Source organism: Octodon degus, unplaced genomic scaffold (genome assembly GCF_000260255.1).
Source record: "Octodon degus isolate 3935 unplaced genomic scaffold, OctDeg1.0 scaffold00145, whole genome shotgun sequence".
Classification (NCBI taxonomy): Eukaryota; Metazoa; Chordata; class Mammalia; order Rodentia; family Octodontidae; genus Octodon; species Octodon degus.
Window position 1 is genome coordinate 3,805,346 of NW_004524721.1, and position 27,727 is coordinate 3,833,072.

General features: G+C 36.0%; 1 protein-coding gene across 6 annotated transcripts in view; it reads left to right on the top strand.

The window, feature by feature from the left end:
- The window catches only part of LOC101562529 (UPF0061 protein azo1574), a 55,045-nt gene that overhangs the window by 16,889 nt on the left and 10,429 nt on the right, over nucleotides 1-27,727 (top strand). For 3 of the 6 annotated variants that reach the window (XM_023701966.1, XM_023701965.1, XM_023701968.1), the window contains exons 2-17: nucleotides 4,496-4,614; nucleotides 5,350-5,478; nucleotides 8,068-8,132; nucleotides 8,229-8,285; nucleotides 8,477-8,575; nucleotides 8,730-8,797; nucleotides 12,744-12,831; nucleotides 15,638-15,707; nucleotides 16,682-16,754; nucleotides 18,258-18,341; nucleotides 19,090-19,219; nucleotides 21,446-21,490; nucleotides 21,599-21,680; nucleotides 21,771-21,863; nucleotides 25,605-25,684; nucleotides 26,404-26,447. In XM_023701966.1, the coding sequence (XP_023557734.1) occupies nucleotides 4,496-4,614; nucleotides 5,350-5,478; nucleotides 8,068-8,132; nucleotides 8,229-8,285; nucleotides 8,477-8,575; nucleotides 8,730-8,797; nucleotides 12,744-12,831; nucleotides 15,638-15,707; nucleotides 16,682-16,754; nucleotides 18,258-18,341; nucleotides 19,090-19,219; nucleotides 21,446-21,490; nucleotides 21,599-21,680; nucleotides 21,771-21,863; nucleotides 25,605-25,684; nucleotides 26,404-26,447 (1,326 nt within the window). The remainder of the gene's footprint in view (nucleotides 1-4,495; nucleotides 4,615-5,349; nucleotides 5,479-8,067; nucleotides 8,133-8,228; nucleotides 8,286-8,476; nucleotides 8,576-8,729; nucleotides 8,798-12,743; nucleotides 12,832-15,637; nucleotides 15,708-16,681; nucleotides 16,755-18,257; nucleotides 18,342-19,089; nucleotides 19,220-21,445; nucleotides 21,491-21,598; nucleotides 21,681-21,770; nucleotides 21,864-25,604; nucleotides 25,685-26,403; nucleotides 26,448-27,727) is intronic. The other 3 variants (XM_023701967.1, XM_023701969.1, XM_023701970.1) reach the window with 3 other exon arrangements.

The window sequence follows — 27,727 nt, forward strand, 5'->3', positions numbered from 1 at the left end:
TAATATCTTTGCTAATCTTCAAGTTGTGAAGACAAATGAACTTTTCAAAATTACATGTTCACAGTCTGTGTATATATATATATAGCACATCAATTTGAAAAATTTCTGTCCTTCTACCATGAATATGACTTATGTACATGAAGAAAATCAAAGTTAGTAGGAAAACTCATGCATTAAAACAATGAATATAAGGTATTTTTCATAGGGTATACTTCCCAGAAGTGTAAACAAATAAAAATGACATTAAAACGTAACTCTACCGCATGAAAGTGAGAAATATATTTCAATTCACCTTATTTAATTAGAAGATAGTACATATTGTTTAAACTCAATGGCTGCAACAAAAATATATTATGCTAATGTTTTTATAATGAAGACTACATACACATAATTTAGATATTTATAAGAGGTTAACTAAAGAACACATTATAGGTATTTCTCTATGGTAGCACTGTTCCTAGAAAATTTATGAAATGTTGAGATTAAAATTTTTCACTAAATTTATGTAAGTCTTTAGTACATGATGAATTTTGAAAATAGGCATATTTTTTTTCTCAGTGTGACTTCATGTATTTCATTAAGATTATTGAATATGTTGCCCACATTGTTTAGAGGTTTCCAAATCAGTGTGACATCTAAGCACATAAGGACTAATAAAATTTTTCTCCCTGTATTTTACTTAAATTTACACACCTGTGTGAGTTCATGTCTTTGAGAATATTTGTGTAAACATTCCCACATTTCACACAAAGGTTTTTCCCCCAGTGTGAGTCCTTTCATGTCACTAGTAACATTTGTGTGTACTAAATCCCTTCTTCCACCACTTGCACACCCAACATGGTTTCTCCCCAGCATGAACTTTCTTGAATTTCACAATGCTTGTGCATATGTAGCAAAACCTTTCCCACATTGCTTACATATATAGGGTTTCTCCCCAGTGTGTGATCTTTCATGAATCAGACAGGTACTTTGTGTGCTGAATACATTTCCACATTCTTTACTTGCATAGTGTATCTCCCTACTGTGAATTCTTCGATGCCTTTTAAATTTACTATTGGCTGAATGTATTTCCAAATGTTTTAAATTCATAGGGTTTCTTCCCAGTGTAGCTTCCTTCATGTATTTTATAGTAACTCAAGAGTAGGGAGTACTCTTCCATTTTTTCACATACATATTGTTTCTCACCAGTGTGATTTCTTTCATGTTTCTTACAATAACTCAGTCGAGTGAATGTTTTCCCACACTGTGTACATGCATAGGGTTTTTTCCCACTGTGAACTCTTTCATGTATTTTACAATAACTCAGTGTATTGAATGCTTCTCCACATTTCACACACACATAGGGTTTCTCACCAGTGTGATTTCGTTCATGTATTTTAGAATACCACAGTGTAGTGAATGTTTTTCCACATTTCTGACATACATAGGGTTTCTCCCCAGTGTGGTTTCTTTCATGTATTTTACAGTCACTCACTGTAGTGAATGCTTTTCCACATTCCTTACATGAGTAAGGTTTCTTACCAGTGTGAATTCTTTCATGTCTTTTTTGACTATGCACAGTAGTGAATGGTTTCCCACAATGATTACATGTATAGGGTTTCTCCTCAGTATGAAATCTTTCATGTATTTTACAATACGTCAGTGTAGTGAATGCTTTCCCACATTTCTCACATACACAGGGTTTCTCCCCAGTGTGACTTCTTTCATGTAATTTACAATAACCTCAAGTAGTGAATGCTTTCCCACATTGCTTGTATATATAGGCTTTTTGGCGTTTGTGGAGTCGTTTTTGTCTACAATGTAAAGACCGATTGGCAAATACTTGTACACATTGATTACATACATAGGGTTTCTCCCTAGTGTGAATTCTTTCATGTCTTGTATGGTAGCTTTGTATAGTGAATGCCTTCCTACATTGCTTACATGCATAGAGTTTCTCCCCACTGTGAATTTTTTCATGAATTTTACAGTACTTCAGTGTAGTGAATGCTTTCCCACATTGCTTACATATATAGACATTCTGACTTCTGTGGGTTTATGTCTAAGAAATGCAGACTTATATGCAAATTCTTCTCCACATTGCTTGCATACATAGGGTGTCTTCCTGGTGTGAATTCTTTCATGGATGTTGACAACACTAGGAGTGCTGGAGCCCTTCACTCTTTGCTTGTACATAAAGGTCTGCACTCCAGGCTGAGTTCTTTCCTTAGAGTTATGGTACATTTTCCCACACTGCTCATATTGATAGCTTTGCTCTCCAGGCTTTAATTTTGTAAACTTCTGAAAGGACTGGAAATCACTGTAAGTTTTTCCTGGGTCATTACAATTACTTGGCTTCTCATCAAATACCACATATTCATGTGGCTTCAGATCACTGTGAAGTAATGTGAACATGTTTAATGATAAATGTCCAACTAAGGGTTTTCTACATGTAAGGCTTTCAGCTGGCTTTTGATCAGCGAGTTGTATATCCACATTCTCATCTGAAGTTCAAAGGAACATTTTTCCATCTTGATTCCAAACTTTGTTCTCATCAAATTTTGTTATCTTTTCATTTCTTCTATTTCTTGAGCAGTTCTTATATTCTTCAATTTGTTGGCTATCCCAAGTGCTTCCCAGAGCTGTCATATTCATAAATGTTTCCCACATCACATCTCTATAGAGCTTCTTCTGAGATGGATTCAACACAGCCCACTCCTCCATGGTGAAGTTCACAAGCACATCTTCCAGGTTCACTGCTTCCATTGCATGGGTTGATGGTCTCCAAGGATCCTTCCAATGCCGCTGGCAGCCAGTGGAAACTTCAGAAAATGTCGTCTGGTCAGCGGGAGCTGTCAGCTGCACAATCAAACCGTGCACCGTGACGCCATCACACAGGAAGTGCCCTCCTCTTTCTGTTTTATTAAAAAAAAAAAAGTAATTTAAAAAACGTTAGAAACAATACACAATTTCAAAACTCAAGATGATAGGAATTCAGTTGTGCTTATTTGAATATTGCCTTCAGAATAGTTGCTTAGATTATCAGATATAAGCATGTAAAATTGGTCAAAAATTAAGCATTAACGGTTCCTTTTATTAAATAATAGAAATTAGTAGTACAATAATCTTAACTCTCGTGTGTGTGTGTGTGTGTGTGTGTGTGTGTGTATTTTTTTCCCCTTTCTCCTTTCCCTTATTCTAGTTGTTCTTTCCTTTTGAGCAGTTTCTTTCCTTTCACAATATCATTTTGGATTTTATTTACCATTTTGGATTTTATTTACTTTTCAGTTTCTTTCAGTAGGGAGACAAAATGATGTTTGCACATGTGAGTCTGATTTATTTCACTTAGAGTATGGTCTCTATATACATCCATTTACCTATAAAAGCCTTGAGTTTATCTTTCTTTATATCTAAGTAGTACTCCATTGTATAAAAACACCACATCTTTTAATCTATTCTTCAGTTAATGTTTTTTCAGTTAATGTTTTGATTGGATTTTTATGTTTACTGAATTAGTGACATATTTTGCCGATGTAATTTCTACCCAGAAACATGTATCTATTTCCTTTAGTCATGTGTTTCTTATGAACATAGTGTATTTGATTAAGTGTCTAATATGTTTTTGGCTATATTGGCTAAAATTCTAATAGTGTAATGCAACTTACCTCCACTTATTTATAAATATGTTGCATATCCTATTTGTTTCCAATGAGTGAAAATCTTTGTAGATAGGATATATGCCTTATTATTTTGAATTTTTTCCATCTCCCATTCTCTTGGGTGGATCCATATACAGGTTGAGTATTTCTTTGTGAAATCCATTAGACCAGAAATACCTTGGATTTTGAAATTTTTTATGTTTTATAATATTTGTGTATACATAATGAGATAGTGCCTGGGGCCTAAATCTAAACCAAAATTCATTCATGTTTCATAGACTCAAGCATTGTTATTTGAAGGCAGTTTTATGCAGTATTTTAGTGTACCTGCATTATGACTGTGATTTGTCACATGGAGCCAGATATGGAATTTTGTACCTGTGGCCTAATATAGATGTTCATAAGGTTTAAGAATTGGGAGCAGTTTTTTTTTGCTCTTTACTTTTTAATTTAAAAAATTTTTGATATTGGGAATCAAACTGAGGACCTTGTGCTTGCCAGGCAGGCACTGTGCCACTGAACTTATCACTGGCCTTGGAAGCATTTAAGATTTTTGATTTTCAGATTAGGGATGTTTAACATGTCTGTACTGTATGAGTATTGGGTAGTCAACATTGAAAATTATTGTCTTCTCAACAACTAAGGTTTTTTTTTTTTTTTTTCTAACAGGGATCAAACTCAGGACCTTGTGCTTGCCAGGCAAGCACTTACTCAATAGAGCTATCTCCCCAGCCCCTTGGGTTTTTCTTTCTTTCTTTTTTTTTTTTAAAAAAAAAGAATAATAGTTTCTCTAAGAAATAGTAATCTGTATATGCAGCATGAGAAAATTAAAAAAGATTTTGCTTTGTTTTTGTCAGCTGTGTTTCCAGTTGATCCTGTTAAAGAAAATTATGTTCGTAAAGTGGAAAATTGTATATTTTCAATCGCCTTCCCTACTCCTTTCAAATCAAGAGTACATCTTGTAGCAGTTTCAAAGGTTAGGTTTTATTTTTTCACACCAGGAATTCTTAACTAAAATATTTGTCTTAAAATGTGTAAATTGCTTTTTAGATTTAATATTACTAATGTATTGGTAATTGACTATCTTTAAAGCTTAGATGTTTGGTACATGTCTTAGAAGTTACTTTTTTGTTCTTATCCCTATGTTTCATCTTATAGTTGGTTATGAGGAATACTGTATATGCATTTATGAAAAAAGGGGAAAGTTTAAATTCTTACAGGGGGCCAGGGAGATAGCTCAGTAGAATAAGCACTTGCCTGGCAAGCACAGGGTCCTGAGTTCAATCCCCAGTTCTGCCCCCCCAAACAAAAAAAATTCTTTTACAGATAACTGTTAAAAATGGTCTCAGATAACAAGTTCTAAATTGTTCTGTTTGTTTATTTAATGCAAAATCTAAATAAATGGATTTGGAATTAAAACAGTAAGTTTGCTTTTTTGTTTTAGTTCTTTCATAGACCATGTGCCAGAAAAAATACTGTTTTACTGAGCATCATAGGAAATCCATGGATATTTTAGAGCCAGCTAGAAGAACTGATTTTCCTCAAATAGCATAAATAATCAGACAGTATGCTATATTGCTTAAGAAAAATCTTCATAGTATATATTGGGAAGAGGTTCTTTTTTGTAATTTTGTTCCAATAGGCTTCTATTCTTGAAAAATTATTAAAATATTGCTTAGGTTTCTAAGATTTATATTTTTTTCTGCCTCAGAATGTTCTCGAAGACCTTTTGGACCTTGATGTATCTGTCTCAGAAACGGACGATTTTGTTCAGCTTGTAAGCGGTGGAAAGATAGTGTTTGGATCTGTTCCACTGACTCATAGGTATGGGGGCCACCAGGTAAGAGTAGCAACATCACTGCCTATATGCAAATAAAATGTGGCAGAAATGCTGTCCTAGTACATTATTTTGCATTAATCCCTCTAAACTTGACCTGAGATTTCAACAAGTTGCTTTGAGAAGAATATCATTATAATATTGTTAGTAATCTGTTGGTGTGATTTCTTGCTCTGAAAAGCTAGAGCCTAAACTTTAAATGGGGCTGGTAGGCAACCTATTGATAAATTATTTGCCAGGCATGTGTGAAGCCCTGAGTTTGATCTCCTGCACCACAGCAACAAAGCCAAACCCTTAAAAGCTATGTTTGTTGTTTTCTTGGGTTTTAGGGACTGAATTCAGGGCATTCTCTTCCTAAGCTACCTCCTCGGTCCTTTTTATTTGATATATTTATTTCAAGACAGGCTCTCCCTTAAATGCCCTTGTGGATCAGAACTTCCAATTTAATTGCTGGGATTACAGATATGTGCTACTGTGCTTAGCAACAACTGAGCTTTTTAAATGAAATTCAGAATGTGGAGACAGCATGAATATAACATTTCTGTGAATTATTGCTAGAGAACTTACAAAAGACCAAGGCAAAAGCCAAGGAGTGCAAGGTGTCAGTGTAAAAGCCCAGGAGGACAAGTAGCTTCCAATTTTTCCAGGGTGGCTGCCAAGCAAAGTTTTAGAACTGCTAGAAAGGCAAGAGTTCTTGGGGCCTGCAATAGGCACTATGCAACAAGTCAGTAAGATAGGAACAAGTTCAGGGCATGGTATTTGAATAAGAAAAACAGCATGGGGACATAGCATCAATCGCTGAAGTTTGTGCGACTTCTTTGTAAACAACATACAGTACATGGTGAAATTTCTATGATTCCTCTGTAAGCAAAATACAACTAAAGACTCCTTGTTTTTGCGGGGTCTGCATTGGAAATGGCTGGCAGGGGCTGGGAAGATAGCTCAGCGGCTTAAGGGCCTGCCTGGCAAGCTCAAGGTCCTGAGTTTGACACCTGATACCAGAAAAGAAAAAAGAGAAATGCCTCTTATTTGGGCTGAGGAGATGGCTCAGTGGAATAAGCGCTTCCCTGGCAAGTTCAAGGGCCTGAGTTCAATCCCCGGTTCCACCAAAGAAATAAAAATAAATAAATAAATAAAATAAAATAAAATGAAAAAAGGAAATGGCTGGCATACTAGGGAATAATTTTGAGGACCAGCAGTGAAGTATAACGTGATTTGTCAGAAAATTAAATTAGGAAATATTAGACTGAGTGTTATGGCACGCTTCAGTAATCCCAGTGCTTGGGAGGCTGAAAATAGGAGATTCCCTATGAGTCCAGTCTGTGTAGTGAGACACATAGTGCCTATTGTGAGATCCTGTACTAAATACATTAAGAAAAACCAGACAAATAAATAAATAAATAAAATAAATTAGGAAATACGCAGAAAAATGCTATGTATTAGCTATTATAATAATTGTAACACTAGGCTATGGTTTGTTGGGTTAAATAATCCCTTTATTCAGAGTTCTGTGAGCTAGTGGGCATGGTGGCACATGCCTATAATCCCAGAACTTGGGAGACTGAGGCAAGTGGATTGCTGTGAGTTTGAGGCCAGTGTTCGCTACATCATAAGACCCTGTCTCAAAAATAAAAAAAAAATAAAAAATCTATGACCTAGAATGTAAAGTGATATAAACCGTTAAAATTGGGAAGGACTTTATAGACCATCTGATTCAAACTTGCACCCTAGTTTCTTGCATTATAAGGAGTTCACCAAGATCATTCCATGAGTCAAAGGAAATGCTTCAGCAAAGAAATCTGTTTAATTTTGTTTAAAATACCATTTCCAAAAGATATTTGACTGCAGGGTTTTGTTATTTCTTTTCAAGGAGTCACTAATGTTTTGCTGAACTGTGGGCCTCAGTTTACAAAGTTGTGCACTAACTGATCCCTACAGTCTTTTTTAGTACCGCCAGTATAGGGATCCCATGGATCAAAAAGCCATCTCACCTACAGATTAAATTTATTTGGAAATATTTTATAACATAAAAGTACATATGCAAACTTTTAAGAGTTTTGTTAAACTGTTCTTTTTTGTAGAATTTTTAAGGGTAGTAAAGTAGATTAAAGCTTTATCAATTTCATATCATCTATGCTTCTCTCTAATTTGAAATTATGGTATAATTGTTTATTTATATGGATATCTTTGCCACTTTGAACTTAAATGATTTTTGTGGATGGAAAATATGGTTCCTGATTTCCCCAATTGCATTTTGGGAACTGAACTTCTCATTCTTTTCCCTTCCCTCTCGTGGAGTGGGATATACTTCCCGTACTGTTGATTTTAGAGCTTTTCAGACTAGACTGAGAGCACCTCTTAGACTTATGCTCTCATAGATATTCCAAAATTAGTTGTCTCAAATTTATATTTTAAGTGAATTTCATTTATTTACTTATTAAATTTATTTTTACTATAGTTCTCATTGTTTTTATAATCCTTGAAAATATAATACCCCATCCCCACTGGAGACAAAAATAAGCTTGGGTATAAAAAATATTGTCAAACCTGTAAAGGTAATAAATGGGAATAATTCTTCTTTTCCCCCTTTAGTTTGGGGTATGGACAGATCAGCTTGGGGATGGAAGAGCTCACCTTATTGGAATTTACACAAATAGGTACCTCGTATTTTCTTTATAATAGCTTCTCTGCTAAATATTAACATAAATCTCCCAATAATGAAATTTTATGTTCTTCTTGTTTTCTTTTTGAAGGCAGGGTGAAAAGTGGGAGCTCCAGTTAAAGGGCTCAGGAAAGACCCCATACTCCCGGTATGGTCTAGTTTGTTTGTTTGTTGGTTTTTTTCAGTGCCAGGGCTTGAATCTAGGGCCTCACAAAGGCTAGGAAAATTCTACCACTGAACTGCATGTAGCCCCAGTTTGGTAGTTCTTCTAGTCATCTAGATAAGAGTTGATGTCATCTTAAGCACAAATGAAATTCTTTTAAATTGTGTTTTTGGCAGAAGTGGTGATGGTAGAGCAGTACTTCGCTCCTCAGTGAGAGAATTTTTGTGCAGTGAGGCTATGCATGCCCTGGGGATTCCAACCAGCAGGGCTGCAAGGTAAATTCTTCTTCCCTTGATGCTGTCAGGACACAGTTCTCCACTTGTGTCAATGAGAGGCCAGTCTCTGACAGCATAGTTTGCTCTGGCTGTCCTGTCAGGTGTGCCCTGATGGCTTACTTTGCAGTTAAAATGCTGGATCCTTTTCTTACAGCCTGGTTGTAAGTGATGATGATGTATGGCGAGATCAGTTCAACAGTGGAAATATCAAGAAAGAGCGAGGTAACAGCTTTTAAAATAATTACAGTATTCAAAACTGAACCAAATTGTTTAAGAATATTGGATATTTTTTAGTCTTCTTAAAAAGAACCACTGCTTCTCAAAGATCTAATTCTAGCATTATGATATTATACTAGATAAGGCTTCCCATATCTTTTATCACGAGTCTCCCTTTTTCAAAGAGCAGACAAGCATGTGAAAGGGCTGGAATGTGGTTCAGTGCTTGCCTAGCATAAGTAAGACTCTGGATTTGATCCCCAGTTACACCAAAACAAAACCTATTAAGAGCAAACATCTACTGCCTGTTTACAGCCTCCCAAGAGCTGGGATCACAGGCCCACGTTGCATCTCCCAGTCTCAATTGCCGGCTCAGCGCACCTGGGGGCAGGGCCAGCAAGGCAGGCTAGGTTCTTTATCTTGTTGTAAACTATCAAGATTCCTGGAAGCAGGAGTAGTGACTCCCAACAGTCTTACTTTTATTTACTTCATTAAGAAAATAAACATGAAAAAAAAAAAAAAAAAAAAAGAAAATGAAAAGAAGCATGTAGTTGATCTGAGATTGTTGACTCTTTTTCTGGTATTTTGGAAATGCTACTGTTATTCACATGAGCCTTTCTATGACAAGCATGACTCTAATGCCATCTCTCAGAGTAAAATAGGCAATCATTTACAATTTGAGTAAGGATTTAATAATAGTAAGGGTAAAATAATAGGTAAACCTACCTATCAGGCATCATTTTTAAACATCTTATATAGTTTGTTTCATTTATTCCTAACAGCCACCTAATGAAATATTTTTTCTATATATTCCTATTTGATGGATAGGGGACCAGAAATAAGTGTAGGTTAAGTAACTTGCTCAAAATTATACAACTAGCACTAGCTATATCAACCATTGTTAATCAGCTATTACTGGTTTGAAAATCTATAACATGTATTATTGTACATTGCCCTGTTTCTTTTTCTGATTTTTGTTCTTGCTTTTGATTTTATGTTTCAAAATAAAATAAAATTAAACAAAAAGGATAGTATAACAACCATTGTCAATTATCTATTACTATTTTTGAAAATCTGTAAAATATGTATTATTGTATGTTATCCTGGTCTCTTTTTTCTGTTTGTTTTTGCTTCTGTTTTTACTCTTCAAAATAAAAATAAAATAAAATAATTATACAACTAAAAAATAAAAAACAAAAAGAGGAAACACCTAGAGAGTGAACAAAAACTGAATAGGTGGCAAGATGTCACAAAGCCAGTATAGGAAGGCTCATATACACTTCTTTCAGAGCATTCCTTGGGGTCTGATTGGTTGTGCTTTATATTCTGTTCCAGTAAACCCAGTTCCTTTGCTTTTAATAGTTTATAAATAAAAAATTAAAAGGGCACTGAAAAAGTGTGCTATGGAGGCACATTTAGAGAGCCAGAAGAGAGAGAGAGAGAGAGAGAGAGAGAGAGAGAGAGAGAGAGAGAGAGAGGGAGAGAAACTCCTCTGAATCTCTGGGGAGGAGAGGAGACCCCAAAATTAGTAATAACCATACTTAAAAGCTTGAAAGTGATGCTGCCAAGAACTGTTGAGAATCCTACTTCCTTTAGTGGAGCCTCTGGGCCTGGCTGTGTCAGGGAACAGCGTTCTCACTGATGTTCATAGTGATTCAGCAAGAGCATGTTTTATGTTTTCTGTACTTAGTATAATAGTACATGTGTTAGTCTGTTTGTGCTGCTATAACAGAATGCCTTTAACTGGAAATCCATAAACAATAGAAGTGTATTTCTCACATTTCTGGAGCTGGAAGTCTAAGATCAGTTTGATGGTAGACCCAGTGTGGGGTGAGGTCCCTCTACTTCAAGGATAGCATTTTCTCACTGTATGATCAAGTGACAGAAGGAGAAGGCAGCTCTCTAGGTCTCTTTTCTAAGGACACTAACTTCATTTGTGAGCACTGACCCAATGACTATATCACCTCCCAAAGCCTAGTATAATTTTGTTGGTGATTAAGTTTTTGAATTTTCAATTTTATTAAATGCAAACTTTTGAACCATAGAAATATGTTCTTTATAAGACCTTCATGACACATAGTTCCCCAAAAGTATTTATTCTTAAGGTATTAATAAGTGCAACTTACCTTCATGGCATCTCTTATTATAGCAGTTAGAGTTTACTAGAGGAATAGACTTAGTAGAAAAAAATGTATATGATTACTATAGACAATAGATTATAGTGGGTAGGCCTACAATGGCTGCCTGTAGAATCTGAGGTAGAAGAAGGCAGATGGCGGTCTGTGGACTGGAGAACCAGAGGATCCAGTCAATAGATGAAGGGCTGTAGAGTCCGGTGCAAGTCCGCATTGGAAACCTGTGGGGATCTGTGTTAGAAGACTGAGGAGCCTGTGCTGGAAGCCTGCCTGAACTGGAGACCACCATTCACAGACAATAGAAAGATTGAATCTCCCCCAGAGAAATAAAGGAGAGCCTTTTCATTCTGTCCAGGCTGTATGCCTATTGGTTGGTCCCACCCACATCTGGGGTGAGGCATCCCTCTAACTTTGCAGCCTTTGTGTCTGTCAGCCATAGACACACCCAGACCTTTGCTAATCTGATGGGCTGGTCCTCACTCAAGTCAAGTTGACATAGCACAGTTCCCCTTTAATGTCACTGGGATAATATGACACTGTTGTGCACAGGCCCATAACTACTTAGGTCTCCTGGCTTGTGGTGATCGGATATCAAATTCCTGCCACAGACTGTTAGTACGACTGCTGCAGCACTATTTACTCTTGTGTCTGTGACTTATGTATTGTTTATCTGAATTCCAAGTCACAGTCTTAACAGTATCAATTGAGGCCAAGAACTCCTTCTATTAGAATACTAATGGCATTTTCACACCTAAGTCTTTACATATGTACAGATATCCTGACTACACTTTTATCCTAATGTTGACCCAGGAACCATTATGGTACGGCAAGAATAGACGAGGCAAGAAGAAAGAGTGTGTAGGAATTGGAGTTGATTCTTTTAGAACTAGCTTTGTAAAGCTTAGCTGAGTTCCTTAGACTTTCCAGTTCTGAGTTTAATCATCTAAATTGAGGTTAGAGTAGATGATATTTTTGTGTCTTCCATTACTAGCATTCTGTGATTCAGTGGCTATTCATTAAGTAGATGTTTAGATTAATTTATGGAGCTCTTATAAACATTTATTGAATGACTCTACTTTTTTAATACCAAAATCATAAGAAAATAAATATCCATGTTAGTATAGTGACTACATCTTGGCCATGTGGATAACTCAGGACACATTCTTTGGGCCTTTACTTCAGTTGCCACTGGGCTAAACCCTAGTGGGTCTGGGAGAAGTAAGTGTAGCTCAGTCTTTAGTCTCAAGACTCACAGCCTTTGTAGAGAAAAGACTTCAACATGGACAATCAAAAATGAGGGGTAGTAAAAGGAGGATCAGTATAGCTTTATGGAGAAATAAAAATTGATCCAGAGCAAAAGATTGGGTGGGATTTCAGTGAGGAGAGAAGAGGGAATAAGGTTTTGCAAATGCCTACTGGAGGTAATTCTCAACTATTACAGAACTGGAAAACACTTACGAGGACCTGTGCAGAGTAGGTACTTTGTTGTGAATCCCCTGCTTCAGGATGAAGTACAATTGATGAGAAAGTGAGGAATCTGGAATTTTCTGCTGCAGCTACTTCTCAGCTTGTTAGCTGGATTGAAGACTTGCTTTTTCTAGCTGTGTTGTGGTCTAAATGTTCTGATTCAGGCTTAAAGTGATTGAGAAAACCCCTGACTCTTTGGGATATAATATAAATTAAGGAATATAATTGTTTTTCTGGTGGATTCAGTAGCTATATTTTTAAATTAAAATAATTTTATTTTAAGAAAAATATTTTACAGCTCTTGACATAAGGTTAAAAAGTTTCATGTTAAAATAAATGTTTCTTTTAAGGTGCAGTTGTGCTTCGTGTTGCAAAATCATGGTTTAGAATTGGATCATTAGAAATTTTGGCTCATTATGGTGAACTGGATTTAATGAGGTTAGAAAATTATTTTTAAAGCTATTGTTGAGGTATATAATTGACTATAAGATTGTACATATATTTGAGGTGTACATTGTGATGTTTTGAGATATATATATATACACACATATTTATATGTATATATATGTAATTAAAATGATTACCTAGTCAGTATAATTAACAAGTAAGACTCACTCAGCAAATTTCTTTTTTTTTTTTTTAAATTTTTAAAATTTATTTGTTTTTATCTTTTTTTTTTCAAATTAAATTGGTAGGACAGTTTCAATAATTAACACATTGCATACATTCTTCCTAGTGGTTAATTGCTATACAAGATGCAGACATGATATCCTATTTACAAACACCATTAGAACAAATCACTCTATTCATTAGGAGAATGTAACTATATATCTATCCTAACCACTTTGAATACACAGATACAAAATGGACATTCATCTGTATACCTTTTTTTGGTTAAGTTCCGTTACTTGAATATTATAGGTGTGTATCACTCAGCAAATTTCAAGCATAAAAAATATATTATTATTAACTGTAGCCTATACCTTAGGTCTGCATGACTCACTCACTCATCTCACAACTTTGAGCAGAATTTCCCCATTGCCTGCAGCCCCTAACCTTTGGTAACAACTATTCTACTCTACTTTTATGAGCTCAGTTTCTTCAGATTCCACACATAAGTGAAGCCATGCAATAGCTGTTTTTGTGAACAGACTTATTTCACTTAGCACGTCTTCCAGGTTTATTCACACTCCTGGTAATGACAAAATTTCCTTCTTTATTAAAGGCTGAATAGGGAAATTATATTTTAAAGAACACAGTAAGAAAAATGCTTACATACATGCAGTAAAGTTAAATATTTTCTGTTTTCCTGTAAGTACAACCAAGATTTTTTTGTTTGTTTGTTTTACATGGTACTACTGATTAAATTCAGGGTTCTTAATGTGCTAGGCAAACACTGCCATTGAGCTACACCCCAACCCCTTTTGTTGTCCAGGCTGGCCTTCAACTCAAGCCTCCTGTGTTAGCCTGCCGAGTGGCTGGTGTTATAGGAGTGTGCTACCATGCCCTGTTTCTTGTGGGTTTTTAGGAACTTAAAAAAAGAAGAGTTACCTCAGTTCTCCCTTTTCTCAAGTAATGTATTATGTAATTTGCAAGTCAGTAATAGCTGAGACCTTTCATGCCACTCAGAGACATGGGAGAAGTCTCAAGAAATCCATGGCTCCCCTCCCAATTTCTCGGATTCACAGGGTACATCCTCTCTTAACACTAGTTTGACCCAGAAGTGAAACTTTACCTCTTCAACAAGACAAAAACAACAGACCATATTTACACAGAAATGTGGCATGTTTTTAAAGATTGCTGGGAGAAAATGGAGGGAAGCTTACTTCAAAAGAAAAAAAGCAATAAGTTCTTCTTCTTGGGTCATGCAAAAGCCTATCTTCCTCAAGCACACTTAGGATATTTGGTGTGGTTGTTTTGATACCGAGACTGAACTCAGGACCTTGTAATTGCCAGGCAGGCACTTAGAGCTGTCTCCCCAGCCCGGGATATTTCTTCCTTTAAGAGGACTTGTCTGTATACATTTAAAAGAATACAGTTTAACAAATCATTAGACATATATAAGAAAAATTATCTTAGGCAAACCATAGTCATTTGGAATATGAACCCTATATTGTAGTTACTGGCATTGTAGATCCAGGTTCAGTACATGAGGAATGTGGAGACGAAAAGCTGAAGGCAATGAGCAAGTGGAACAGAGAAGTGAGCCATCATACCTGTCGCCTCCATGCTCTGAGCCTCATACTTTAGGAAATGTTGACTGAGCGCACGGTCATTCTTCTGAAGGACAGAGGTCACTATTTTCACCATTTTGTGGTATTTCTGACCACTGCTTTGCTTTTCTTCATGTTACTACTGTTTGGATTCACTGTGCTACTGAAATTGTTTTATTTTGATCACATTTTCTAGTGTTGGAGGTCAAACCCAGGGCCTCATGCATGCTAGGCAAGCACTATACCACTGAGCTAGTTCCCAGCCTTGAAATTGTTTCATCTAGTGGTTATACTTCAGTTATATTTCACTTACCCTGGTGTTCGGCATGTACTCTTCTCTAGTCCATCTTTGAAGTGCTTCTTGTATTGGCCAGCATGACATTACTGTTCCATCTGTCTAGTTATCAGACAAACTCTACAACCCCCAACACATGTTCCATCTCATCCAAGGCAGTCAACTCTGTTGGTTAGTCACTTAACTAGAATAGTTGGTTAAAATAGGAAATAAAAAGTATAATACATAAGCATACTAAGTGTTTTAACTTCAGACGTTTGCCTTCTTTTGTTGTCTTATGAGTGAAGTCTTAAGTGACCAACATATAAATGATCATTCCCTGCTTTTATTGGTACACATTTTATGTATTTCTATTATTACACTTACCATACTATAATGTGATGATTTCTGCATGTTCTTCCCTGATAGACTGTGCTCTTTGAAGTCTAGGCATGAGTCTTACCATTTTTCCTAGTTATTGCCTAGGCTTGGCATGTGGTGGGTACTCAGTGAATGTTTGTCAAACTTGTCTAAATTTGGAACATAGTGAGGTAGAATATGATGTGATTTTTCTAATCATACTTCTGTATTTGATTGTTGTAGTGGAAATATTTATGTCTAGTTTGCAGTATAATCTTATTCTAAAGTTTCTAAGTTTTAAGGCTGATCTAGTGAATCATAGATCTTAAGGGTGGGTTTAGTGCTCATGGGACACTGTATTCTAAGAAATACTAATGTTGTGTCCTTTTTATCCCAGGATACTGTTAGACTTCATCATACAGGAGCACTTTCCATTAATAGATGTTAACGAACCTAATAGATACGTGGTAAGTTTTTGAAGAGAAAAGTTTTCTTTTGTTGGCTACCGATCTTGGAGACTGCAACTTACAGAAGCATAGCTGGGAAAGGAAGTATAAAGCACCTTGAACACTGTGTTAGAGGAAGATAAGATGAACCTCATGATAGGCAAGACAGTTGTTTTGTTTGAATTATGCTTAGCAAGAAAGAACAGGTGTTCCTATGTCCTGACTACATATGTTACTTTTGAGATGCATTTATAACTGTGTCACATATATTCTTTCCTCACACTTTACATATATGCCATAAGAATTTCTATAGTGGTAGAGTTTTTTTAATATAATTTTTTTATTCAAAGTGTCTTTAGTTCCCATCTCTATTGCTGATTCTTTTTAAAATTGAAATTGTTTGCTTACGTTAATGGAACAATATACCAGGTTTCTCTGTGACAATTTTGTACTTGAGTGTATAGCATACTTTGATCATGCCTACTCTAGTACTGTCCTATGCCCCACCCTGAACCCTGTCCCTTCTCCTCCCCTAATAGTTCCCCTTCTTAGAGAAGAAATTTAAAAATAAACCAAGTAAGTTATGGGAAAATGTGATTTCCTATGTTTGTGGAAAGCTCTTGATCTTAATAACTTTTTCATTCTTTAAATATTCTCAGAAAAAGAAATTCTATTTTTCTTGATGATATACTACAAGTTCAATGATTTTCATTGCTTTTGTTTAAAATCCTTGTGAATTCTGTTACTTTTACCTTTCTTATTAGGCATGGAGAATCTTGGTTATAATAATCTCAGTCTTTTATATATAATTCCTGGATGAATGATTTTTCTTTCATTTTTCTTATAACTGTTTGTGTTTCTTTAACCACCCCTGGCCCATATTAAAATTCTTACCATGTTCTCTCTCAAGATTATATTTTATATTATCAGAGGAACCGAAAAGATAAAAATGTATGCTATTGAAAAACTAAAATTTTTTCTAAATTATATTTTAGGATTTTTTTTCAACAGTAGTATCTGGAACAGCGCAGCTTATTGCCTTATGGATGTCTGTTGGTTTTGCTCATGGTAAATTACCTGTTAATATTTTATTGTACTATTAAGAAATTAGAATTAATTGATGTGAATGACTTATTTTTGTGTATTTAAAAATACTCATCCTGATAACCACTAAGAAGATAACAATATGCAATGTATTAATTACTGAAAATGTCCTATTAATTGGTTTTGAAACTGTCTCATTGCTATCTGTTTCTCAGTAAAATTAATTAAAAAAATACTCATCCTGATGAGCTTCTTAACATTTTTAATGTACAAGCTTGTTCTTAACAACAGATTTTTAAAATGGTTTTGAATGGGACAGTGATCACAAAATAGAATGTTACTCATAAATCTGTTTGACTATATCATTGTATGTGTGGCTATATTACTATGTTTTGGGTTCTTTAAAGACATTTAAAACTTTTAAATATAAAAGTACTATATGCTATGGTCAGTAATTTAAAATATAGAGAAGTAAGTAGGAATTTCATTTTACTAACTAGCATTAACCATTTCATATCAATTTTTCTAAGTTTTTTCCTATTATATACAGATGTTTCTAGCAAGAAACAAAACAAAACAAAACAAAAACAAAAAATCCCAAAAGGACAACTAAAAAGTGAGCTAGGCTCCCATGCTGCTGATGTTCTGCAGCTAATAATTGCTGCAGCACAACAAATGCGTATTTTATCTTTTTCCATTTTCACAACATGTGAAAATAAATTTATTTTATTCTTTTACTAGTCCCATTATAAACAAATAATATATGTTTTCAAACAAATGTTGGAGAATGAGGGTAAATAAAAGAGAAAATTCCATTTTTTGGGGTTTTGTTCCTATAATATATGAAGTCTTTGTCTTTGAAGGGGGAGGTAGGACTATAAAACAAAAGATTAAATTTAATTTTATAGTAGGTCTGTCAAATAGTTTTAACATTAAGCTATTGATTTCACCAATTAAATTTCAAGTAATAATTTGTTACACCTCTAAGACAAATGGCATTCTTATGACCCTTCTTATTCTGGATAATCTTATAGAATTAAAGGAAAAAACTGGGTGATGGGGGAGTGTAGCTCAGAGATAGAACACTTGCCTAAGAGCTGCTGAGATAGCTCAGTGAACTAAGCTCTAAGAGCCTACTTATGCAAGTTCAGGGAACAGGGTTTGATCCCTGGTACTGAATGCCATGCCGGCCCTGTCCCTGGGGCATGCTGAGCCGTCCACCTAGATCTGGTGTGGTTGTGCATGCCTGTAATCCCCATGCTGAAGAGGCTGAAAACAAGCAGATCACTACAAGTCTGAGCTATGTAGTGAGACCTTTACCAAACACATTTAAAAAAAGAAAGAAAGAAAGAAAGAAAGAAAGAAAGAAAGAAAGAAAGAAAGAAAGAAAGAAAAAGAATGCTTGCCTAGCCAGCATGAGGGCCTTGGCACTGCAAAAAAATAAAAAACCAAAATGAAAAACAAAATCAGAAAAAGAAAAAAAAATCTTTCATTATTCTCAAGTTTTTGGATTCTTTGTTGTTTTAGGTGTTTGTAATACTGATAACTTCAGTTTGTTATCCATTACTATTGACTATGGTCCATTTGGCTTTATGGAGGCCTATAATCCAGGTATGTCTGGTGTGGTGGTGTGTGTTTCATTAAAAAAAGAACTACAGGTTTATTTCAGGTAATAAATACAGTGATAGCAGAGTAGAAAGATAGGAGAGTAGAAAGAAAGGTCCATTCATAAAATAGTCATTTTTATGTGCTAATACATCTTCTGTGAGACACAGGCAGTGCAGCAGTGAAGCCGGGGTCTCTGCCCTCAACGAATGTCATATTAGAGATGTGACATGAAGCATATTGGTGACTGTGCTGTGTGGCAGACTTAGACATGAGTGTTAGTGTCTGGCCCTTATGACTCTGCCTTTGGAAACTTCTTACTATATTAATAGATAAAATGTAGGTAACAGTAATACACTGATTACCCCTGCAAGGGTCAGAGAGCACATGGAGGATGTGTAATTGGCTGGAGTTCAATATACACACAGGGGCTCTGGGAGTAGCTTGGGGCTAGAGTATTGGCCTAGCTGTGTTTGACTCTTAGCACTTTTTAAAAAAAGGATGAGAGGGTACATATGTGGTAAAATAGAAATTCTTATGGGCTGGAATTGTATTTCTTCACTAGGTAAATATTTATATTTCAAAAACTTTAGTATAGATAGGTACTAAGTGTGTATTTCTTTGTAGTTAGGTAACATCAGAAAGATTTTTATCTAATATACATATATTAAGTTGAAACACAAACTTAAAATAGAAAGAGGCTATTTATTATAATTGTCCCCACTGTAAAGCCATAAAATTTTATTTTAAACAGACTTTGTACCAAATACATCTGATGATGAAAGAAGATATAAAATAGGAAATCAGGCCAATGTTGGGATGTTTAACTTAAACAAGTTGTTACAAGCTCTAAACTTATTACTGGATTCTAGTCAAAAGCAGCTGTGAGTAAATCCTAAATATTGTAATTAAATCTGTGAAAATATATGTGTATAATGATCACTTTTTGAAGAAACATTTAAAAACTATCTTATTATTTACTTTTTAGTAATAAAGATATTTCAAGCCATCTATTTTCTTCTAATACAATTTGGACTTTTTTCATAGTTATGAGAATAAAGTTTTTCTTATTTATAGTTTTTACATGTTATGAAATGAGTTTATTTCCTATTTGATCCAAAGAACATCTCCATGTTCTTAATTTCTGATTATTTGGAATAATTTTGTCCATATTTTTGTGATGAAAGAATGTATTTAGTAAAAATCTTTACTTGAAATGTGTTAAGATTTCTTTATGGCTCAACCTAACATATTTTTGGACATGTTTGGTTGTACACAAAAATGCCCACTGGACAGTGAGCTCCTTGAGGACAAGAAAGAACCACATTCCAATCATGTCTGTGTCCCCAGAGTATGTGCTAGAAATATACGTATATCTCCCTGTCTTCCCCTTCTTCACAAGATCTAAAATTCATAATTTTCATCACAAGATCCAGACAGAAAAAGTGAAGGCATGTTTTATCAACTCTAGCTAGCAGAAATCTTACTATAAAAAGATGAAAGTTTACAATCCGATTTGTGGATTTCTTAGTTTAAAAGTTGATAATACAGGGCTGGGGAGATAGCTCAGTGGCATAAGTACCTGCCTGGCAAGTGCAAGGTCTTGAGCTCAATCCCCAGTACCACAAAAAAAAAACAAAAAAAAAAACAAAAGAAAACAAAAACAAAAACAAAAACAAAAAAAAGGGAGGGCCAGGGAGATAGCTCAGTTGAATAAGCGCTTGCCTGCCAAGTGCAAGGGCCTGAGTTCAATCCCTGGTTCCGCAAAACAAAACAAAAAAACAAAACAAAAAAAACCTCTGACAACTTTAATTTAAAAAAAAAAAAGGTGGTAATACAGTAACACAGTTAAGAATCAAAGCTATAGGACTGGGGAGATGGCTCAGTGGAATAAGTGCTTGCCTGACAAGTGCAAGGGCCTGAGTTCAATCTCTAAAAAAAAAAAAAAAAAAAAAAAAAAGAAGAATCAAAGCTATGTAAAATAATGTTCCTTAAGCTGTCTTGTGCCACCTTTGTCTTCCATCAGTTTTATATGTTTTGTCCTGCACTCATTCAACTCAGACTTTTTTTTTTTGGTCTTTTTGAGATAAGTTTTCCCATGTAGTTCAGGCTGACATTGAGCTCACTTTGTAGCCCAGGCTGGTCTTGCTCACAATGATCCTCCTTCCTTAGCCTCCTGAGTGCTAGGATTATAGGGGTACACCACCACACCAGCCTTCAACTCGTACTTTAGTCTTATCTTTCAGTGTGTTCCAGACACTTCTGTGTACTACAGGAATGGTAATGAATAGACAAGGAATGAAAAAAAAGCCATCCTAGTATTTACTACAGCCAGTAGGCAAATAAGTTATAGAGTAGATAAGGAAAGTAAACCCTAGGGTCAGGGAAGAGGGACTTGGAGTTTTAAGAGTAGTCAGCACTTCAGCCAAGACTTGAAGGAGTTATAGGAACAAAGCCACACAATGCAGCTCTCTAGGGGAGCCTTGCCTGTGTAAGGCCCTGAGATGGAGGGGTGTGGTGTATTCAAGGAGAAGTAGGAAGGCCACAGTGGCAGTAACCAAATACCCCAGGGGAAGAATTAGAGGCAGAAAGGGCGTGGGGCTTCAGAATACATTGTTTTGTATAATTTAAAAGATACTTTAGAATGTGAAAAGATAGATGGTTTATTTAAAAATGATTTCTTTTTTTGTATATAGTACAGGATCTAAAGGCTCTGACTGCATAGATTGGACTCAGATTCTCCTGTTTATGGCTTCCCAAGTGCTAGGATTACAGGTGTGTGCCACCATGCCCAGCACAACTCAGCATGCCCCTGGGGCGGGGCTGGCACATCAAGCTGGGGATCGAACCCCTGGCCCCTGCATCTGCCTAAGCAGGCAATTTAATATTCATCTAAGTTTTTGTGTGGACACATTCCTCCATTTCTCTTGGGTAGAAATGAGCTATTTGGCTGGCCCTAAAAATGATTTTAAAGTTTGGAACTAAAAGCTAGAATTAATAACATGCAGTCTCTGTTATTTAAGATGGGAAGGTTTTCTATTCTTAAAAAATAATTCAATACTATTAATTTTTAATTAAAGTTTAACTATCTTTTCTTTTTATTCCCCTAGTGCTGCTCAGATTCTTGGCGAGTACCCTGATCTTTATTATACAAGGTTTGTTAGTTTTAAATATGGATGTTGAAGTATCGTGGTTAGTTTGAGTGTAGTTCTTAAAACAGGGAGAATTTTAGTAACAAATTGAATTGATATTTCTCCTTTTAGATTTAGAAAATTGTTCAAAGCCAAGTTAGGATTACTTGGAGAAGAGGAGGAGGATGACGAGTTAGTTGCATTTCTCTTACATGTGAGTTTATAATATTCTTTCCTGATTAACATTTGAATTACTCTTCACTTTGTAAAGAATTTTGATTGATAAATACATTGCTTTTATTAGCTCATGGGCGAGACAGAAGCCGATTTTACAATGACGTTTCGGCAGCTTAGTGAGATAACTGAGAGCCAGTTACTGCAGCTCAACATTCCTCAGGTATTAACTTGTGACATTTTTTTTTCTTAATTCAGTTTTCTTTGACATGTGTATGTATGTATACATGGCCTATCACAGCATCCCACTTGTTTAAGTGTACAGTTTAAGCTTTTAAGATAATCACTGGATTTGTTGCGTTTCACAATTCAGTTTTAGAAGAATTCTGTCACTCTAGAAAGACCCCTTGTGCCCATTTACAGAGACCAAGAGATGTTGAGGAGGTGGGAAGGGAGGCAAAGGAGCCTGAAAAGGAATTAAGGCTTGCTTAATTCCTGCACCAGTTACCATGATGAAGGTGTTCATTATGGACTTCAAACGTATACAAATAACAAAAGAAAAATAAAATAACTGCCCCCCCCTAAAAAAAAAAAAAGAAAAAGGAAGAAAGAAAAGAAAAAAAAAAAAGCTGTTTCCACTCCGAGCACCACATAACTGCTCAGCCACTTTCTATCTGTGGGTTTTCGTTTGTGGGCGCTTCATATACTTGGGGCCATGCAGTATTCATTGCTTCCCTTGGCACATTGCTGAGTTCCCCCCTGCTGTGTCCTAACAGCTCTGACCTCCGTGTGAGTGACAGCAGCCATGTGGGACTACGCACATTTTGCTTGTCCATTTATTTACCAGTTAGGACATCTGGGTTGTTCGCTTTTCTTGGCTATTAGGCACACATGCTGCTGTGAAGATTCATCTAAGTTTTTGTGTGGACACATTGCTTCAGTTCTCTTGGGTAGACTACAAGTAGAAATGCTGGATTGTTTCATAAATTAATATTTCACTTTTAAAAACCCTGCCAAAATATTTCAAAAGTGGCTGAACTTGAGTCATTGTTAAGAATGTGTTACAAAAATAAAAATAAAGATTTTTATAACAATGTAGTGAAAAATAATGTGTTTCCTTTTTATTTAACTGCTGATATATTATATTTTCTGAATAATATGGTTCTCTCCAGAAACTCCTACTTACTATAGAACTTCAGTACAATTTATAGATATTCTTTGTTTAGTGACCTACCTGGTTAACAACTATTTGGACCTCTACTCTGCTGCTTTAACTTATGACCTGTCTTCTTTTTTTGGTACAGGTCTGTGCATCTTATTTATAGAGCAATAATCTTTTTTGTCTATTACACCTAGTTTATGCAGTACTGTAACTTTTGCTAATTGCACTGTATAGTACAATACTATACTTCTATGTTTATTATATATCACAGTACTGCATGAGTTATGCAAATAAGAGTCATCAAGTTGGAGTTTCCTTTGACCATTTCTTCATTCTGAATGAAGAATGTGTAATGCACATACTGTATGCAGTTCCTCATTAGTGACCAATTCATTTAACGGTCTAGTTGCTAGAGTGGAACTCACGCATTAAACAAAGAATAGCTCTATTTATAGGGCCTCAGTTTTCTAGTTTGCAAACACTTTTTTTTTTTGGTCTTTCTGAGACAAGGTGTCATTATGCAGATCAGGCTGGCCTTGAACTCACTTAGTAGCCCAGGCTGGCTTCCAACTCACCACAGTCTTGCTGCCTCAGCTTCCTGAGTGCTGGGATTCCAGGTGTGTGTCACTGTGCCTAGCTATGACATTTTTAAAATTTATTGGGGCCAGGGAGATGGCTCAGTGGAATAAAGGCTTCCCTGGCAAGCTCAAGGGCCTGAGTTCAATCCCCAGTTCTGCAAAAGAAAAAATAAATAAATAAGTTTTTAAGTTAAAAATAAAACTTATGTATTTATTTATTGGTATATTGTCTCGCTACACAGCTCAGACTCATAGTGATCCTCCTGTCTCAGCTTCCCCAGCACTGGAATTGCAGACATGGCCACCATGCCCAGTTTTTGTGGTTGGCAAAGTGTACTCCAGGGCCAGCATGGCATGTGGTACCAGGGATTGAACCTGGATCCTTGCACTTGCCAAGTAGGTGCTTAGGCTGCTGAGCTATATCCCTGGGCCCAATTTTTTAAAATTTAAATTTCTTCATTACATATCATGACACTTGTCTAGCATGTGTGAGGCCCTGGGTTTAATCCTCAGTACTAGGAAAAAGTTCTGGTGAATATTAAAGTGATTTTTTCATAGAAGCACTTGCAGAATCCAAGAGTTATTAGAAATTATGAGAAAAAGAGATGTTGGATGAATTGACAGATTGCATAGCAAGGTATTGTGAAGTCAGAACCAGAACTAAATTTGCTCGCTGACCAATGCTTTTTCACTGAGACCTGTGTATATAATGAATTTTATCTTTGTTAGTTCCATCTTAGTTCATTGACCCCATAAAGCCCCATTATTTTCCTAAAAATCAGTCCTTGTTTTCACATAGGGAAGAGAAGCAGGGAAAGTTGAGTTCCTCAGTGTCTTGGGGCAGGGGTGCTTCTTTGAAGCAAGGAGTAATAATGCCTCCTGTCACTTCCTCTGTGGTCGGCGTGGTATAGGGAGACAGGTGGGGGTGGGGGGCTCACTTCATTTCTGCCCTGTCTGAGCCTGGCAGAGTCCTTGCAGGGCTGAAAGGCAAGGACGCCATGGTGGAAACTGTACCACTGAGATGTATCCGTCTCCTACCATTAGATTTACAACTATAGAACAGAAATGGTTGTTTTCAGTGTAGGAGATGAGAATTGAAGCAGTGTTGTTCGAAAAAGAAGCACAGTGATTATTGGTATGGTGGGTATAGATCATACTAATTGTAAAGGAAACTATTGTTCTTGCTTTTTTTTTTTTCTTCCTGTGCTGAGAATTAAACCCAAGGCCTCAAACATGCTAGGCAAATGTTCCTCTGCCACTAAGCTACATTGCTAGCCCATAAATTGTATTTTTTTTTTTCTTTTTGGCAGTACTAGGAATTGTATCCAGGCCTTCATACAAGATATATCCCAGCCTCCTATTTTACTTTTTTTTTTTTTTTTAATTTGGAGAAAGGATCTTGTTAAGTAGCTGAATTGCTCAGGGTGAGCTCAAACTTGAGGTCCTCCTTTCTCAACCTCTTGGAGTGTTAAGGTGGGAAAACTTAAGTGAGAGAGCACATTGATTTTTTTTTTTGGACAGTGTCTTCCCATGTAGTAAAGCTGGCCTTGAGCTCATTGTGCAGCCCAGGCTGGCCTCAAACTCACAGTGATCCTCCTGCCTCAGCCTCCTGGTGCTGGATTACAGGAGTACGCCACATCTGGCTGTACTCTTAATCACTTTAATTTTTTTTTTTTTTTTTTGAGACAACGTCTCCCTATGTATTCAGGATGACCTCAAACCTGTGTCTCTGCTGCCTCAGCCTCCTGAATGCTGGGATTGATTATAGGTGTGCACTGCCACACCCAGCCATTTAAGTAATTTGTGTGTCTTTTGTATATGAAACCCTTTCAACTCACTAACTCCCTAGATATTCCTGCCTGGCAAGTGCAAGTTCCTGTGTTCAATTCCTGGTACAAGGCCAAAATAGAGAAATAAAAATAAAAATTATATTAAGGGAGTTATAGAAAAGAAGGGTTTTGATAATGTGATTATCTCTTTGCAAGAACTTTGCACATTTTTCCCCTCTTAAATCATGCTGTTATATGAACTTCTATGAATTAAAATTCTAGAGTTGAATGAAATGGAAAGAAAAAGAAATTATTTCTTTTTGTGCTACTTCTACCTGAAATAGCATTCTGCATAAAAGACTTGGTAAATTCTTTGATAAAGCATATGAAGAAACATGAAATTAACTTGAGCAAATATTAATGTAATAATCAGTATATTGCTATATTTCATCTAGCAATTCTGGGCATTAAAGACAGTTTCAAAGCATGAACTCTTTCCTACCTGGGTGTCCAAGTACCTTTCAAGACTAAAGAGGTAAAGTCATCTGATCACTTCAGAAATGTATGTGATGTGTTATTTTATGACTAGCAGGTTCCCCTCTTCCTTCCCCTGCCCAGCATTTCCTTTGTACCCTTGGCTGCTGGGCTCTGGCAGAAACATCTGGGTAAGAGCTCACCTGTGCAGAAAGCATGCGCCTGCACCCACCCCTTTAGGGGTGGGAGCTCTGTGCTTAGCTTCCTCCAGTGTCTATTGTTGTCCAGTGTTGTATAGTTATGAAAAGTTACTCTGTTTCATGGCTCACAATGAGTTAGAAGCAAGCACCATGAAGGAGTTGTAGATGTTGGCAGTTGACGGGAGAAGGGAACCACAGAGTGTGCTGAAATAGTTTAATGGTATCTGAGGGCTCTTTATAAAGGGGACCCTGAGAAGGAGTCAAAAAAAAGTTAAACATGTTCACAGAACTATGTTTAAGATAAATTTTTTTTTTTACAAAATTGGTTAAAATGAAAGAAAGCTTGATATTGCTTAAAATAACTAAACAAGATAGCATTTTATACATTGTTTAATGACAGTACTAATATAAAAACAATAGGTCATTTCATTTTCCTTTCCTATTTGCCTTTCAAATACTGATTCAATGTGATATTTGAATTTTTAATCATTTTTCTTGTTGAATAACTTCCTGTGGTGGGAAAAATGTATATAATTTGGGGACATAGTGATTAATTTTGTCCTGTTTTATTCATTTTTAGTAACATCAATGATTCAGATTCTAAAAGAAGAAAAAGAATGATATGTGAGTAATCCTTTTGATTTTCTTGACTTTAAGGATTCTCATATAAAAGCAATATGTATTGAAAACCCAAAGTAATTACTTATGAGTACTAAGTTTTGTGTGTTTTGTTTTCAAACAATACCAAGTCTAAGTGAGTATTTTAGTTGAGTTGAAGGCTCATATATGAGCTTCCTAATTTCAGTACATGGCTCTTAAAAAGGTAACATATCATAGCCTGGGGCCAGGGAGATGGCTCAGTAGAATAAGCTGTTGCCTGGCAAGTGCAAGGTCCTGAGTTCAATCCCCGGTACTGCAAAAAATAAAAACGAAAATATAGCTCCACTCCTGGTCACTTTGCATACTCAGGAAAATAATGCTGCTTACAAAGATGGTGGAGAGGCAAGGAGAGCGGCCTGGGGTGTGGTTAAAGGAACACGGGTTTGAGACTGTGGCAGGTGGAGTTTTTCTCTGCCACTTTTTAGTTGGATAATCTGAGAAGTATTTTATTTCTCCTTAGCTGTATTGAGATGGGGATATTTTACAAGAATTTTGTGAAGATGAACACTAATATATATACAAGTATCTTATTGCAGTCATCGGGCTATAATGTACCTCTAGTAAATGATAGCATGTATAAAGAAATCAGTTTGTGTACTGGTTTTCAGTCTGCCATGTAACACTTGGATTGGAGAAGGAAAAAGTGGAAGTTATTTCTGCTTGTAATGTAGACTCTAGTGAGATCAAGGAAATTAGAGCAGAAAGACTAAGTCTCTTGAGTACTTCTGCCTCAGGACTTGCATCAGGAGCAAGTGTGCAGCCCGGTTCAGTGTCATGAGCAGTGCAGTAATCGGGAGGCTGAGGTGGGAGGATTGCAGTGTTGAGGCTAGGCTGAGCAGCTTAGTGAGACCTTTCTCAAAATAAAAAATAAAAGGAGCTGGAAATGTGCTAGATATGCCTGGGCCGGATCCCCATTACTGGAAAAAGCAAACAAAAAAACAAACCCAAAACAGCAACAACAATCACAATGGTATATTGAGTTCGTAATGAGAGTTCACTTATGTTTTTTCAAAGTACTCTTCTATATATTATTGCTAACTGATCTGTAAAATAGAACCATATAAAAACTTCACAGATTTATGTAACAATGTGTACCAACTTGAAAAGGTATATTTGAATGAAGCCTGAGCCTGCAGTTCCCACTGGAGCAGGAACTGTATAAAGACTGCATGTCTACTTTTTTGTATATGTGTTTTATTTTAATGGAGTTTTTAAGATGAATTGTCTAAAATTTTGCAATATAG